Below are 17,835 nucleotides of genomic sequence, written 5' to 3' on the forward strand. Positions count from 1 at the left end.
TAAAATCCATGCTTTTCTCACATTTGTAACACTTTAGTCAGTTAATAAGAGTACTTTATGTAGTTTAATATTATTTATTTGAATGGATTAAAAGAGCCGTTTCATGTCTATCCTTGAATCACTTAACTAATCAAGGTAAAAGTAATTAAAAAGTAATTAAATACTTTTTGGAGAGAGTAATTTGTCAAGTTATCTAATAACACTACAGAATATGTAATTAGTAACTAGTAATTAATTACTTTTCACAGTAACTTACCCAACACAGAACATATGTATTTGTTTTAGTTTAGGAATATAGTAAACTACCAACCATTGAGACATTCTTGCTATGGTAGCAATATTTTGTCAATCTTCGTTACATGAATCTCTTGTTTGGTACCATTCCCTATTTGAAATGACCCGTATAACAACCTTTTCTAATAAATGAATAACTTGATGTTTTGTAAATCATCTTAAACGGCGTAAATACAACTTTAAATCTTAGTGAACAACATAAACATATAGCCCAACATTAATTAAGTAAACTGTAAAATTGATGGAAAAGAAAGGAAAAACAATACCATGGCTCAAAACAAACAAACAAGACAAAAGAAGATTACAAAAACAAAAAACAGGAGAGCACATAAAATAAAATAAACCTACGAATCAATTACTTTGGAAAATGTACAAACCGTGCTATAGCTGCACGTGTTCTTTGGGCTTTCGTGTTTAAATAATAAATATTTTATTTAAATATTGTTTTGTCTTATCGCTTGTAGAAAAGAAGAGGTTTTTAATAATAATATGGAGTTGTCACTTGACATGCGTCTTGTCCCGCCCAAGTGAGCCGACGAACCAATAGGAGCAGCCTGCTACAGGAAGTCGGGGTTGTGCATGCATCCAGTGCGCAGCTAGAGATACAGAACACTGGTATGTCATCTGCAGGTGATCTCGCTTTACGTAATGTAGTCTTTGCATCACTGATGTTTACCGAGTATTCATTTTGATATGTAGAAAAATCGAGAAACTGCTTTTCTAAAACTGCTCATTTGCTTCCTTGTCCATCCTTGTAAACCGTTTATGTTTGACTTGAGTTTTAAAGGAAGAAAGCCGTGCCGTAGACACATTCAGAAGCTAACTTTCAGAAGACGTTATGTTTATAAATCTCGCTTTCGACTTATTCAGATTTTATACATTTGTGTGTATCGTGTTGAAATATCTCGGTTAAAATGGACTGTCCGCTTATAAAACGCGTAGTGAGATACCGCTTTGTCTTAAGGATACATGACGTTGACATCATACACAATGTTCAAAGTCTATCTTGCTTGTAAATGAGATGAAGTCATCTTAATCTATAAATCGTTTTTAATAATTGTAATTATACAATTTTACGATTGTATTGATTTGAAAAAAATAATAATGCTGTGGCTCCATGTGTATCTGTAACTGGGTAACACAAAAATGTCATAATAAAAGCAAGATCCTTTTAAAGTGATTTTCTTGATATAATATAATCTGTATCATTTTGCTTCCCTAGGTATAAAATCTGATCACCAGCAGCTGCCATAAAAAATGTAAGTGTGATATGAAAATGTCTTATTTTGTTTGTTACTGCCCTATATATACAGTATGGGAGATACACTGTGTATTTCTATAGAGCTTCTCTTTTCCTTACAGGATTGGGTTGAAGTGCTATTTCTCTCTGCCAGTGGTAGCAGGGGCTTTTTTTGTGGGTCTCCCTTATAGCATCTCTCTGGTTGCCCAGTGGCTTTATGGCTGGCCCAATAAACCTGGGTACCAAAAATATATGGAGGCTCTCAAACCAAGGTGACTGCACGAATCGATTCAAACTACCTTTATAGTTTTGCTTGTTTTTTCGTAATGTTGTCACTTTCCTTGCAGGCGCATATACTGTTTGACAAGAGCCGTGCTAGAGATGCTGAAGTATCTTCAATATGGAAAACTGTACTTTCAGTGGAAGTTGTGGTACAAAGATGACAAAAATAGCAAGCACTATGTGAAAGTTAGTTATGTTTATTTTTTTAATGTTTTAAATGTTAACAACAACATGTGGCATGTGGTTGGTGAAGTCAAAGATATTTTGTTTTTCTTTAAATTGATAATTTTTTGACTAGACTAATGGAACAGAATTTTTAATATTAGAAGGTTATATACAAATTCAGTTACTAAATACATGGCATACCACCTTCCTTCTTAGGGTATCACCTTTGGTCGGCGAGGCTACAAACTAGATTTATACTATTCGCCAAGCATGGACAATTCTAATGCTGCTCCTGTACCGGTGGTTATATTTGTGTATGGAGGTGCGTGGGGCTCAGGAGAAAGATCCATTTATTGTCTTTTAGCCCTACAAATGGCAAAAGAGCTTAATGCCTCTGTAATTTGTCCGGATTATTCCATATATCCAAAGGTGAGCCATCTGTCTACATTATATATACTATTATGAAGTTTTTTAAACTGACATATTTGAAATGTGCAATATGTGTTGTGTTTTCAGGGAAATGTTCTAAATATGGTTCAAGACATTTGTGATAGTTTGCTGTGGGTGAGAGAAAGGGGCCAAACATTTAATCTTGACAAAGTAAGTGTTAAAATCCAGTCCACTGTTCATTTCTGTAGAAACGTTTGAAGTGGTTTGGCATGCATTTACATTTTTCTGTAGCCTTAGTTTTCTGCATATTAAAGGACGGATTGTTGCCACCATTTTAAGTGTGGATGCCCTTAGCAAAATAAATTAATAGTAACAATAGGTATTTGGTTTAATTTGTAGCAACCATAAGAACCATATAGTCTCACAATAACCACACTTTAACCGTGATATTTGTAGTAAAGTGTAAATATATATTCTAGTAGTAAAGAACTTTTAATTCTGATTGTTTTTTAAACAGGACAACATAGTTTTAATGGGTCACTCTGCAGGGGCTCATCTGTGTGCCCTTACCACGTTGTTTCTTGTGAACAGTGCAGAAGAGCTATTCATTGAGCTCCCCAAACAGAGAGAACTTGTATCTGCCATCAAAGGAAATATTGGTAAGGTTATTACACTGTATTTCTTGTAACGTAGTGATTGCTGTCTGCCAGCTGGTAAATGAAAATCTGTCATTTTGTGATTATTGATCTTGTAACAGGTCTGAGTGGAGTATACAATATAATGGATCATTATAAACATGAGAAAATGAGGGGTGTTGAATATGTGTCAACAATGCACAAAGCTATGGGTGGTCTGGAGAACTTTGATTATTACTCGCCAACATCATTATTGAAGAAATTGAATGAGGATCAGATAAAACGGTATGACATTCACATCATTGCTTGTCTCTGCACAGTCACTATAGGTGTATTGTTTATGCACTATATTGTTTATCTGAGTGGATGGTTATATCTGTTTAGTATTGTACTGTCTTTGTTAGTCAGCAAGTGGAAGTTACAGCTTGCAGTTTTTAAAAGATCACTTACAAAAAAATGCACAATACAGTAAGGCTGTTGGGTGAAGAAGCTATTTGTGTAAAACTGAGCTACTACGTAGGCCAGAACAATACACTGCTTTGACAGAATAAAACACACAAACGTGTACAATATACAATTGTATGGCTTGTAGTTTACACTTACATCTGTGCTTGTTATGATTTTGTGCAGAGTTCCACCAGTGGTATTACTCCATGGAACCAGTGACATCATAGTACCGGTGGAGTCATCAGTGAGATTGTCTGACCTCCTCACATCTCTTTCTATCAGGATGTCTCTTCATCTAATACCTAAAATGAACCATACGGAGATGGTCACTGATCTTATGGCACCAGACAGGCACTTTTACCACACTGTTTTTGGCTGTATTAAACACGAGTATAGTAAATTTCAGGGTTATGTGGCATAATAATCTATTCATCAAGTAATTTTAACATTAGTGTTGTAATGTTCAATTTGCCAAACATTAATTATTATTTAGAGATTTTTTTTATAGTGGTATTGTAAGTTTACATTGAAATGTTTAATTTTCAGCCCGATGTTTACACCTCTTCTAAAACATGTGCTCAATAGTTCTTTGTACAAGATGGTAAAACATATGTGCTTGTTATCTACCAGATGGTAATGTTTAATTCATTGTAAAATATGAAGTGAACAGTAAGGACAAATATCCTAATTGAAACTGCAACAGGAGTGAAAACTGTATTCTTACCTTGCTTTATCTTACCTTACTCGTGTAGGAGTTTAAAACAGCAGTACTCCCAAAATATATATATTTTTACATTTTATGGGGCCACATTATACAGATTCAGTTATTGTCACATTAAATAATATGAGATTCCGCTGTTTTATTTAGGGAATGTGTTTGATTCAGATTTCCCTTAATTTGGTTTTCTCATGGTTATGACTATGTTGTTGCAGGGAACGAGTCACAACATTAACTTAATTATTGAATAACCTTACATTAACCTATTCACTTTATAGGTATACTGCTACAATGTCAGAACATATCCTTTAATGTCATTTGGAGTTAAATTATTAAATTGTATAGCTTATTCACATAGGAATACTGCCACAGTGTCATGATATAGGCTTTATGGAATTTGGAGTTAAATTGAGTGGAACATAACATCATGAATAGCACAGGGAAATTCCATTCAAAGGTCAACCTTACCATGAAAATGTAATATTTTCACTGTACTGATAGCTCAGATGTCTCTCTTTGTCTAAAGCCTTATCATATTTTTAAAGTATGATTTTCCATAGTTAGGTAAGTGCGGCTTTCAGAATTTTCACATGATGTCCACATTCCTCCTAAAAAGTGTTATATAATGAAGACCTCTTCCTTCTCCATTTGTTGAGTATTATTGCTTCTGGTTTGTGGATATTTTAATTCACAAAAAGTAGTAAAAATCCTTCTTTAGGAACAATGAAAAATATGTATTTCCCTTCTTCAAAATAGAAAACGTGTAGACTGATTTATTTCTGATGTGTTTATCAACGGGGCTTTAGAAAAATATAAACAGAGGGTTCAGTTTTCTGTAATGGGAAAAAATATTTCAAGTGTGAAAATTCACATCCCAATCCTAGAATTGCCCCACAGTTCGTAGGTTTCACTATGCTCGAGAAAATTTTTAACCGGAAAGAACAAGCCTATATGAGTTATACAAATAGTCAAACACTAAGAAATCTGTTCTGTGTTTTTTTGTTTGTTTATTTTAATAAATATTTTATATCATCTTGAGGCCCCTTGAATGTTTGTTTGGGCATCCTAGTGAGCCCCAGTCCCCTGGTTGTGAAACACTGGGATAAACGGAATATAGATGATGAACGGATTGAGTGTCAATTAAACGAACCCTTCTTAAATCGCATCAGTACCGAGACATTGTCCTCATGTTTTTATCACGAGAATAGAAGAGTAGTTCATCTTTAAAACTCACGTAACCATTGTGTGGGGATGGCCAGCAGGTGTCGACGTTCTCCGTATTGTTAGAGTATTACAGCGAGCACTGTGAGGCAGCGTCTCCCACACCACTGAGATGAAGTAACGCTGGAGCTGGGACGAGCTCAAGCCTGTGTTGTTTGGGATGTCGAGGATTAAATATGGCCACTAGCTAGCTGCTCTGACAGAAACAGTAAGCGCTTCGGAAAGCAACCGTGAAATATGGACGGACAGAGCGAAAGTGGATCTCTATAAAGCGGTTCTCGGTGAAGCGGAGAACATAGGCTGGTCTGGTGAGTTCTCATGGATATGCGGATACACATGATACATGCAAAACACGCACATACACACACTGCCCACTGGCGCTAGTCTCCCTCATATTCAATACAGCTTATTTGTACATTTCTTTTAATACGTTAAGATGTTGTTCTGCTAATATTCCGTGCAGTCAGTGTATCTGAAGATGTAATTCAGTCAGACATGTATAGTGTGTAGCCCGGCTAACGTAGCTGCGGCTAGGACATTGAGATTCCGCTAGCTTGTTAGCTGCAGGTAAATTATCTTTCATGTGGGGGAAAATACACACAGATACCATCGTTTATTACTAAAACCCTGGAGTTAGCTAGTATATGTTATATAAATACATATTTTGAGGATGACTGGAGAGATCGTGTGAGCGTTTCCTGTCACTATCGCTTTACTCGCGACAGTGTTGAATTTATTGGCGAATTCTGTAATGCAGCTTACGTCCAAAACGTACATTTTCTTAGTCGGATCCGTGTATGCGAGTCTTTTCCGCGTTTTTTTTTGGTGAGGTCATTTGTCATTTTTAATGCGGAGCCATCGTTTACCATGGCTTAAGCCTTCATCGATATTTCGCGAATAACATTACAACCGAAAAAACGAAGACTAAAACGTTGCAGTAATGCAGTGTGTGATGATCTTGTAGTGATTGATATGAACATTGTGTGATGGTGTTGTGTCGGACAGCTGCTCCAGGTGAGAGGTCGAGGACTCGAGAACAGCCGTGTGTGGCCTCAGCACGTCCAGACTGCTTGTTTGCGTGCCATTGCATCTCTGTTTGGACTTTTTATAAGCATACGCAGGCAACCTTTTGTGACAAAATATAAAATACAACAAACTACAGTTGTGACTTTATCGTGTAAACAATAAACAACTGGTTGAATTTTGCCAAGTCATTGAATTCGTGTGGTGTTATTCAAATCATAGCATTGGCCTGGGTTCAACTCACTTTGACGTGACCTAAAGTTGAATTAAATACTAAACATGTCTGTTTTCATTTTTTATTTATAGTATGTTTGCAAAGCGTGATTTTAGGATGTGTTTCCACATGTGCTCATAAAAAATCTGTTGTTGCATCGCATCTTGAGGGTCATTACGTGTCCGTTTTACAGTAGTGTATGTAAGCTAAAGACAGTGAGTCACTCGGGAAGTAAGTCACACATTTCATGTGATATTTTTACTTTAAATTATTAGCGTTGTGATAAGGTGACATTGTTGACTCATATTTGCAAAGAACTTAAGGCGAAGTATTTTCTTTTAGGGTTGAATGCTATTAAAGATGTGGTTAAATAACAGATCTCTGTTTCTCTTGATTTATGTAATTGCAGAATGGTTTTGATTTCATATTTTTTTTACGTAACTTGTCTTAAGTTATTCTCTGTGATCCTTTTTATTCTTTGGTTTGCGCGATTGTTGTTTAAATGGTCTGTTTAAGGCGTCCTGTACTTCGACAGGAAGAATGTTTTTATATTTGCTTAAGGGATAGTTCACCCAAAAATGACAATTTTATTATGAATGACTCACTTTCTAGTTTTTCCAAACTTGTATAAATTGCTTTGTTTGGTTGAACACAGAAAGATATTTGGACGAATGCTTGTTACCAAACAGTTTTTGGACCCCATTGACTACAAGAGTACAATGGTAAGCAAAAGTGCCCCAGAACATTTTGCTGTCCTACATTCGATTCTTCTAAATATCATCTTTTGTGTCATTTTTCCTACCATGGTAGTCAATGGGGTCCAAGAACTGTTTGGTTATAAGCATTCTTCCAAACATCTTTCGCCGTGTTCAACTGAACAAAGACATTTCTACAGATTCAGAACAACTCGAAAGTGAGCAAATAATGACAGAATTTTTTTGGTGTATGAACTATCCCTTTAAACGTCGTATGTCAACTCTAAGCAAGAAAAATGTCTTTTGGGATCATTGTTCTTGATTTTCTTGTGCGTTTGATGGAATTGGATAGTCTGTGTTAAGTAGGCTTTGACCGTTGTTCCAGACCACAGTTAGTACAGAGTGTTTATATCCTGTGAATCAGATGACTTGCTTCCTCTTTTCAAAATGTCTCTGATGGAGATTAGAGAAGGATTTATGGACCTGTTGATTTTTCATATTAATCAGTGATCGTTGTATAACCACCACCTGCTTGTTGAATGTTATCGATAAAGCCTCTCCCCCCATACTTCCAATATGGTATCTCCTGGTGTGACACTGGCCATCCCCCCATGGTGTAGCCACGTGGTAGAGCTGGTGACAGGGAGGATCAGCTGTGCCAGTCCCTGCAGGCTGCTTGGCTCTTTGGTGCACAGGTCTCCCGGCAGTGCCAGCGAGGAGTGTGAATCGAGCTCACTCCTACAGCATCCTATAAATGGTTTGCCTTCTTTTCATGTCGAGCAGCACAGACTAGGAACGTTTATTTTCTGCGCTATCTTTGGATCGAAATCGCGTTGGTAACAACAAGGGATGCTTGCGGAGCAAAGAGAGAACAGCAGGTATGGAAAAAAACATATTTGATCAGTGTGTCTCCATGGTGACAAGGCGCTTGTTTACGGATTGTATTTTTGTGTCATGGGTTTGGTTGCTGCGATGGTGGTCTTGAAATTACTCTTGTCTTTTTAACAGTGTCAGCCTGACGGCGTGTTTCGCGAGAGTTTTCGCAAATTTGGCTGGAATGTGAGATTTTGATGCGCGGTGATGGTTGTTTTCATGAAATTAAAGGACATTAAAGGATAGAGCAGATGAGTAAGCAAATGACAGATGGCAGAGCTAGATTGAAACGATGGCGCCGTTCCTCCTGATTAAGTGAAGCAACAAGAGATTGCTGTGAGTTTCATATGCAAAAATAAGGTTAGATATCTGGCCTCGCTCATTTCTAGAAATAATGGAAGTCTTGCGTCAGACGCTGTAGGTGTAAGTTATTTTCCCAGTCGTTCTTTTTCCGATTTTTTGAAGACTAAGTGCATTATTTCTGACTGTTGTTTGTAAGTCAAGTTAGGACATGTTTGAACGCAAGGTCTTCATTAAATGCTGACGCATTCGGCACAATGACTTGACAGAGGAAAGTCTTTTGACTGATCTTGATCATCATTTTGGACCATCTTGCTTTAGCTGGTAGAGATGCTGAGCCATTAAAATTATTACTTGATTTGCTTACGTAAATGTTGAAGATACCAGTCAAAGGCAGGCTGAAGGAAGTTTTTGCAGTTAAAATTAGGATGTAAGAACATTTTCTAGATTAATTATTACAAAATGTTAAATCCGAGTATTTCATTTTTAATCACTGGAGTTTTCCACATTACAACATTGACGACATCTAACAGGTGACATCTAAGATTTGCGAAACTAAGCTATAGCCCAAATAAAAACATACAAGATGGCAGTGCTGCAACTGTATTATACATAGAACCATTTTGTATGCTTCTTCCAAAAATATGCCAAGGAAAATAAATGTGAAAAAAGGTTTTCATTCAACCAAAAACATTTTATAACTTGGGTCATGAAAAATAAACAACTTGCCCTAAATAATATTAACTATGTCTATGAAATCTATTTTATAAAACCTGGCACAAAAGTATATTTTCTTATTGAAGAAAGTCAATTGATTCAAACAAAAATTGTCATTTAGGAAATACAATTACAATATCTATTTGATTTGTGAAAACAAATAATTAAGATTGAGTGAAACAATGGTTCTCATTAAAAGCGGGCGCAAAACATTTTATGCCTAGCTCATCTTGAGTACCTATAGAGTAGTATTGCATACTTCGTTTCTTCAAAGAGAATTTAGTTTGATCACATATATAAAATGTAGATACAGCTTTACGATTGTTTCTGAACACGTACGTGCGGGGGGGGGGAGGGGTAGGCTGAACCAAACCACGTGCGCACCCATCAAGTAAACACAGACATCATTGTCCAATAAGGGACTAAGAAAAGTTGTTGCGAAACAGTTTTATATGTTCGAAAAATATTTCTGAAACCCGTACGATCGCTGGGTGAGTGTATCGAGCACAGATGTTAAGCATGAGAAGACAGCACGTTTTACATTGTAAAGAAGTCAGAATGCATGACACATCGTTGCAGGGCCGCTTTAAGAAATATGTAATGGAAATGATTTGCTTTATTATTTTTTTTAAACAAAAATATATGGATTTAATAAAACATGATTCCCATTAATTCTATCAAAAATCTAATAAAAAAGACTAAACAAAATTCTTAAACATTTATTAATTTATTAACAATTTCAGTACAAGTGTCAGATTAAAAATTTCTACGAGCTGACACAAATTGACCTTAGACAACAACAGCCTTTATTGTCCCTCAAGTATGACGCCAACGTCTTTGGGTACAGCTTGTGCATGTCTAATGACTGCTTTCCTGCTGAATAATTTTTTCAGCCTTTTCCTTCTCCGACACCTGGAAAATAATTTAGGAATTTCTCACACAACATCCTCACACACAGTATCCTCACACACAGTATCCTCACACACAGTATCCTCACACACAGTATCCTCACACACAGTATCCTCACACACATTATTACAAATGAAAAGACGTCCCCAGGTTAATACTACATTTACATTTAGGCATTTGGCAGACGCTTTTATCCAAAGCGACTTACATTGCTTTATCTTATACATTTTACAAAGGTATTTGCAATCCCCTGGGATCGAACCCACAACCTTGTTAACGCAATGCTCTTACCACTGAGCTACAGGAAAGCTCGGTGTTAAGCTCAGTGGTCGATTTATGATGGTAGAATTATGTTTAGTGCACTAAACATAACCCTTTATTTTCGGCAAATAACAAATCTGAAGTCGAAATTATAATAGATAACACATTACTTACAAATAACTTTGTAATTCAAAAGTGCAGGGAACAATAAATTAGTACTCCGTCTCGCCTCATCCAAGGTTGAGTAATGAACGGGAGCGGGAAATTGTTTACTTAAGATCTCCCACACATTTTGAACTAATGTTAGTATTTTGACACTTAAGTACAAAACGTCTACAATAACAGACAGCGATAAAACATTAAGAATTTATTTTTATTATCAAATAATTTCGGAAGTATTTCAGTTATCTTGAAAACATATTCACGAGTGAATATGGCGATCGACTGACTGTTGACTTGAAGAGCGCGGTCTGTGGTGACTGGTCAAGCTTTGTGTTAAATGCGCATGAGCTGACCTGTGTGTAACCTTGAAATTGTACATTCTTCAAAACAAGCATTTCTTAGTTGCGCTTTTGATTAAAAAAAAAAGAATTATACAATTACAAATAATGTTAAACTGAATTGAAAAACTAATGATTATTTGGATGAAGTACTGCTTGAAAACTTTTTTCAGTGTTGTTGCGAAATGTCAATTACATATATTAATTTAAAGTATATTTTTTAAATGTAAAAAATTCTCACATTCTTTTAATGTACATACATATCAGGCAATGCTTTGCTAACAGATTTTAGATATAGATTTTTAGATTCATGTTTTATAATCCGGTATCTCAAAAAATGGCTACTCTGAATGAAAGCTATTTGTGATCATTGTCAGATTATAAATCGGATTAAAACAACAAAATAAACAGTTAACGTTAACAGGAAAAAATTGAGGTCAGGGAGACATGAAGCTAATGAATATTTGAAGACCTATGAGGTTCATGTCTGTCCTGGAGTCCAGTGGGCTGTTTTATATTGATGTAACTTGCACTCTAGCCTCTTGTTTATTTGGCCAAGTCTACACATCCGTCACCCACAAAAGTGACAGAGATCTGAAGTTTTTGTCTTTACGTCACTCAGCATTCCCTAGAGACTTTGAGAAGCTTTGAAGAGGCTGAAGCTATGCTTTTTTTCTCAAACAGGCCTTTGGAGCTTACTTTGCTTTTCTCAGACAGTCATTGGAGTTGGCAGCTCTCTAAGAAATGCCATGAAAGACTTAAAGCGTAAAAAGCTTAGCCACAATTTACTGAAGATTTCATGTTCTAGTGACCTTACTCTCCAGCAATTTACATCAAATCTGCCTCTCATTTTCCCAAGAATGATGCATTCAGAAATTAAAAATAGATCACATTTTCATTTTTGAAACGTATGTAAGCTGTAAATTTACTTAAGCAAATTACAGTTACATTTTGTTTCACTTCTCAGGCTAGTGAGATGTAATCTAAATGGCTATTGGGTAATGGCCATGGATTAGTTCACCTAAAAATAAACATTTCAAAGAACTACAAAGTATATGACTCTTTCTTCTGTGCAACACAGCAGAAGATATTTTGAGAAATGTCTCAATTGTTTTGTGTCCATACAGTGGAAGTATGGGCCAATGTTGTTTGGTTACCAACATTTTTCAAAATATATTTTGTGTTTTGTAGAAGTAAAATTATACAGGTTTGGAATGACATGAGGGTAAATAAATGATAAAAGTATTGAAGTTTTTGTGTGAACCATCCCGTTTTGCCGTAGTTTTTAGTGTTGTGCAACTGTGGCACAAGCAAGAAACATTGTCTGACGTTGTGTTAATTCCTGACTTGGTGTTTATGAGTATTAATGACAAAGAACAAAGTATTTGCATGTCACTTTTATGTGTGCTTGTATTATCTTTCCTACCAGTTCAAGTTAATCTGTTGTCTGATGAAATGATGCAGCATGTCTTCAGAGCTCTGCATTCTAGCTCTTAAAATAATCATTATAGTGACTGACGTCTCAGAAACCAGTATATGAGTGCTGAATGTTTAATGTCGAGAGGAAGGAGCTAGGGATGTGGCAGTGATTAAATTTTCCCACCGGTTATTATACGTGTAAAAATACAGGAAGTACCGGCAGTGACACCAGGGGTGGGGGGTTTGCTGTGGTGTGGTCGAAGATGTGGCGGCCGTGCTCATAAGGGATTTTAATCTTAGTTTTGAAACCGTGGCAATGCAGGAATGGGAATTGCTTGAATTAATGGTGGGTTCAATATCTTTCTAACTAAAAGCACAAAAAAGTACAATGACATTGGCTTATATACAGACCTCACAAAACGAATAATCACTGCACCATGCTAAAAAATAAGAAACAAAATATAAAAATCCAAAACCTCCGATAGGTTGCCTTAAACAAAACAAATGATCACAACACACATCAAGCAAATAATTAAGCAACGAAAATAGAAATCCTTTGCATTAAATAAGTTGGCTATATTAACTAAACGAGTAATCACTGACTGCAAACACAGTGCAATAACAAATAAATACAAAATGAAAAATCTTATGTTAAATAGTAAGAAAGGAATAGCCGATACGATGACAAAACGCCGGATTTTTTAAATTAGAAAAACAGGAATCTGGCTCTTGATGACAGTGTTTACATATTCTGCTAAGCTGCATGTTCTTTCACAGTAAAGCATCCGCGAATGGCAATTCAGTCAGCACTTCCTTCTTCTTCTATGATGAATAAAATGATCTTTGCTGCGACACTTGTTCCTCTTACGATGAATGCAGCAGCCGCATTCATACGCGCTACTGTCGTTTGGTCTTTATCTAAACCAAGTCATTTATTACTATGAAATTGCAGTGGGGGTCAGTGCCACTGTGGACAAGTGATGTAATCGGTTGGGGGGTGGACACCGTGTATCACCGTTGACACGACAATCGCAACAAGCCTAGAAGGAGCTACTCTTCAAAAGGTATAAAGAGTATTGTACCTTCTTATACTCAAGGGGGTATTGCGGTACTTGAGATATTTCACTTGCTTTTGTTGGGTTTATACGTCAAACTAAAATAATAGAGTTGCAAAACAACAGTTCACTGTAGGCCAAATTAAATAAATGCTGAGCAGTTGTTTTGGATATGCAGGGTATGTGGAGTGTCTCGGCTCAACTTGAAGTTTTTCTAGTGTATAATGTTTGGTCGAACAGGCAATTTTGGATCATGGCAGCTATTTTAAGATTTTTTAGATTTAATGATTTGCCTGAAGACTTGGCAGACATCTTGTGTTTATGTTGCGACTGAAGGTTAAGTTACAGTCTGTTGAAGTAATATCCCGAAATTCAGGATCCTGGATTCAATGCCAACATTTTTGGATGGATGCAGTCTTGTGGCCATCTCTTGTTTCTTAAAGTATTGCTGACGTTCTCATCGGCTGTAGCTGTCTGCTGTTTGCTCTTGTGGAATCTCTTTCCACCCACAGATGTTGGGCAGTTTGCTGAGAGGTTTGCTGAAACATTCATTTTTATAACAGCCCTGCACCAGCATAAGTAAATGTCTGTCAGATGTGTGTCCTGTTTTGCCCATGTGCTCAAAAGATTTTTTTTTGCTTAGGATACTGTTGTTCTTTTTAAAGTTTTGTTCTTTGCACCCATTACCTAGTGGCTTGTGGAAACACGGCAAAAAACCTCTCACAACATTTGAGCAGAAATGTTGATCTATATAGTTTCAAAGGAAGCACTGTTTTGGTACAGTAATCATTTATTAACCATACCAGTTGTGGGGAGTCGTCTGAGTCACCCTATGACCAAAGTCTGTATATATATTTGGTTTACTCTTAATGATGTTTTATTAACAAGGTTAGCAATCACAGTAATCTTACCGTCAGCCCTATAAAAAATGTCTCTGTTCTGCTGAACACAAAGGCCCAGTTTCACAGACACGGCTTAGCTCAAGTCAGGACTGTGCCTTAGTTGAAATAAGATATTTATGTTAAATTACTGGTGTGCATCTCAAGACAAAACTGGGCAAGTTTATATTCAGTTAAGACAAGTCACACATTCATTTTAGTCTGGGAGTAGTCTTAAGCCTTGCCTGTGAAATCGGGCCAAAGAAAGATAACCAAACAGAATGTCAGAAACCAAGAGATCTCATCTCCCATTTACTGCCATAATAGGGAAAATAACTACTATGGGACTCAATGGGGGATGAGATCTGTTTAGTTACTGACATTCTTCCAAATATCTTCTTTAGTGTATAGCTGAACATATCATTTATTTACAGGTTTGGAACAATATGAGGGTGAATAAATAAACTATCCCTTCAAATAGTCAGACATATAAAAAAACATCTATTTAAAGAATAACGCTAAAAGAATCCTTTTCAAGAATATACATTGGACAGGCAAGCAGTCCTTTTTTTACAGTAAATAATATCTGTTATATACAGTAGTATAATAATACTGTAGAGGTGTCCTCGATTAAGGATTTACATAGTCGAATCAGAATGGTCATGTCTTGCCTATAGTCGAATGCAAAGTTTAGTCTTAAGTAACGAACCACGTGCATTTACAGACAAAGTGTTAATTCATATTTAAATGCCCTAACATTCAGTAAGTGATAAATGTTGGAAACGTGGTACACATCATCTGCAAGTCATCTGCAGGTGCGTGCGGAACGTGCCTCTTCTCTTTTTTTTAAATTTCATTTTAAGGATTTTTAAATTATAAACACAAAACAGATAAACAACACAGTCTCGTAGCTCACATACAGGGAATAAAATAAAGGAAAATAAATAACTAAAGGGGAAAAAAAGGTTAATATAAATATGGATATTCAAACATAACTTACATATACATAGTGATAATGAAAATAAATATTTAGTTAGATACTGCTTCTCTTTACCAGTCTCACAGCACAGAAGCATCCTGCGCTGGGTCATAGCCAGACCTCTCGCTCATATGCATCAGGGGTTTCCGTACCTATCCCTAAAAATGTCCCATATCTTTACATCATAAATAATATTTATTCCGTCTGCTACTCCACTCCCCATATAACCAAAATGTTATAATCCCCATTGCATAACACCTCTGCGAAGATTTGACTGTGAGATTGGTAGTCGAATCGGTCTCCACCAATGGATGCATCAAATTTTTGACTATTCGGGTCACCCCATAATATGGTCTAAAACCCGCTATAGATGAGAAACGAAATAAGTCTCGAAATGCTACACAAAATAATAATTTGCACAAAAATATTGTTTAGTTGTATGCAAAGTTCTCCAATATCACTGTCTCCTTGAAATGAACACAAAGAACAGTTTCACGTGTGTGTCCAGCAGTATTTCTGTTTCTGCAGCAGAATCATCATCATTTGAAGAACACTCAGGCATAAGCTGTGCACTCGGCACTGTGAAAAATAAACCGAGTGAATTTGATCTGCAACTTGAAGCTAGAATATCTCGTCACATTAGAAGTGGACTTTCACTATCGACAATCAATTTCCCTGACATCTTGTTATTTCCCCCTCCTCCTTTCATTTCCTTTTCTTCTCTCTGTACGTGTGATCTCTAAGGGCGGGCTTTGGCCTCAAGAAGCCTATAAAGATGAATATGGTGAAGAGGATCATGGGCCGGCCGCGACAGGAGGAGTGCAGCCCGCAGGACAACGCGCTGGGCCTCATGCACCTGCGCCGCCTCTTCTCGGAGCTCTGCCACCCACCACGCCATATGACACAGAAAGAGCAGGAGGAGAAACTCTACATGATGCTGCCTGTTTTCAACCGGGTGAGAGAGACAACAGATTACTTAAAGAAACAGCGTCATCATTTAAAATGCATTATTAAAAAAGAACATTTGAGAAGGTGTTTTACAATAGCATTTAGTTAGAAGACAATTCACTCACACGAAAAATGAACGATTGTGTGAACTAACATTACAAAAAAATAAATGGTATAAAAATGCGCAATATTAGTTCATCTTGACTAATGCATTAATGTTAACGTGTGGAAATGTATTTTAAAGATTTACAAAGAAGCATACATACATATGGGTATGTATCAACTAGGGGAACTTTTGACTGAAAGGTGTGGGACATGCACATTTACTTGAAAATATCATAAAATGATTAGTTAATTTAAAAAAAATAGACGTTATGAATTCAAGGATCTCTCACTGGCTGGTGAAGTGCATAATGGTCCTAATAATGGCACAAAAAACATTGTTTAGGAGATCAGTTACAGCTCATCATTGTGTATGAGAGGCCGCTGACCTTCTATAGTCTGCGTGCATTTGGCGAGCACTTGTTGAAATGTGTTAACCAGACTCTCTGTGTGCAAAGCTTCATTATATGAAAGGTGTAATAGAACTGTCTGAAATTGTTGCGTATTATAACTTAATTAACACCGCAGTATGTATGTTGATTTTCATTAATTTGGCGAGAGAACTGTACATTTTAAACTCTCCAGACCCAAATTATTCCACAAGTAAAAGTAGTAGCGATGGTTTTTGTCTAGCTGAATATTTGTTATGATTATTATTTTATTGTTTCAACCAATGTATATTCGTTCTGAACAGAAAACAATTATAGTAAATATAATTATATATAAAAAACAGTTAATATAATCTATATATTATTTCAATGATTTATAACTTTATTCAAAATAATCTATATAACTGCGACCAGAAATCATGGGGCTAAGGTTGGGTACTCAGTGTTTTTTTCTGCAGTCGTTTGAACGGACACAACACCAAAATTGAGAGTAAGATGTGAGTGATGCCTGATTTAATCTCACCATGAGCCCTACATGTCCTTGTGTATGCTGAGGGAAAAAAGTTTGCATGAAAAAAGCCTTGATATGTGTGTGTATAACTGTCTCTCTGTCTGACAGGTTTTTGGGAACGGTCCACCGAGCACGATGCATGAGAAGTTCTCAGATCTGCTGCAGTTCACCACGCAGGTGTCCAGACTGATGGTGACCGAGATCAGACGGAGAGCGTCCAATAAATCAACAGGTACTTTATCATATGCACACACATGCACCTAAACCGTTAGGCATTACAAAGACATTTTCCAGTCTGTATAATCGTGAGTTGAAGTAAAAGGTCAGAGGAATGTTTGCACAGTCTTTCCCAGCTGTTTTGTATGTATCCTACAGTTCCAAAGAAAAACACAAATGTTTTATTATAATCAATATGTTTTTAGATTTTACCTGCAGTGTATGTAGATAGAAAAATATCATTATAAGGTAATAAAAACATAATGCTTCATTATGTGAGGTCTTTATACACCTCTGAAGACATTTGGTATGTATCTTATATAGCATTTCTGTCAATAGATCCTCCAAAAAATAACACACTGGACCTTTAACAAAGGTTAATGATACATGTTCGGTCCATTATAAAAATCTTTACACATTAATACAATATGAATGATTTATGAAGTAGAAACAT

The 17,835-nt window shown here is 36.3% G+C and overlaps 2 protein-coding genes across 8 annotated transcripts in view; both read left to right on the top strand.

Annotated features, from left to right (window-relative positions):
* Window positions 1-860: 860 nt before the first annotated feature.
* si:dkey-193c22.1 (uncharacterized protein LOC567837 homolog) lies at window positions 861-5,205 on the top strand. Of its 3 annotated transcripts, none has more exons than XM_056746301.1 (9): window positions 861-924; window positions 1,517-1,553; window positions 1,657-1,806; window positions 1,882-2,002; window positions 2,198-2,410; window positions 2,498-2,581; window positions 2,889-3,030; window positions 3,129-3,291; window positions 3,637-5,205. In XM_056746301.1, coding segments are annotated over exons 2-9 (1,113 nt in total). In that variant the 5' UTR covers window positions 861-924; window positions 1,517-1,551; the 3' UTR covers window positions 3,875-5,205. The 3 variants fall into 3 exon arrangements, with proteins under 3 accessions (XP_056602279.1, XP_056602280.1, XP_056602281.1); XM_056746302.1 differs by having other exon boundaries at window positions 861-909; XM_056746303.1 differs by lacking the exon at window positions 861-924 and adding an exon at window positions 925-939.
* A 279-nt stretch (window positions 5,206-5,484) lies between these two features.
* wdfy3 (WD repeat and FYVE domain containing 3) overlaps window positions 5,485-17,835 on the top strand; it is a 72,910-nt gene continuing 60,559 nt past the window's right edge. For 3 of the 5 annotated variants that reach the window (XM_056745286.1, XM_056745287.1, XM_056745291.1), the window contains exons 1-3: window positions 8,159-8,202; window positions 15,960-16,170; window positions 17,274-17,397. In XM_056745286.1, the coding sequence (XP_056601264.1) occupies window positions 8,174-8,202; window positions 15,960-16,170; window positions 17,274-17,397 (364 nt within the window). In that variant the 5' untranslated portion in view covers window positions 8,159-8,173. Of the gene's footprint in view, window positions 5,701-8,158; window positions 8,203-13,348; window positions 13,368-15,959; window positions 16,171-17,273; window positions 17,398-17,835 lie in introns of those variants that run through there. The other 2 variants (XM_056745288.1, XM_056745290.1) reach the window with 2 other exon arrangements.

This window comes from Triplophysa dalaica, chromosome 4, assembly GCF_015846415.1.
Source record: "Triplophysa dalaica isolate WHDGS20190420 chromosome 4, ASM1584641v1, whole genome shotgun sequence".
Taxonomy (NCBI): domain Eukaryota; kingdom Metazoa; phylum Chordata; class Actinopteri; order Cypriniformes; family Nemacheilidae; genus Triplophysa; species Triplophysa dalaica.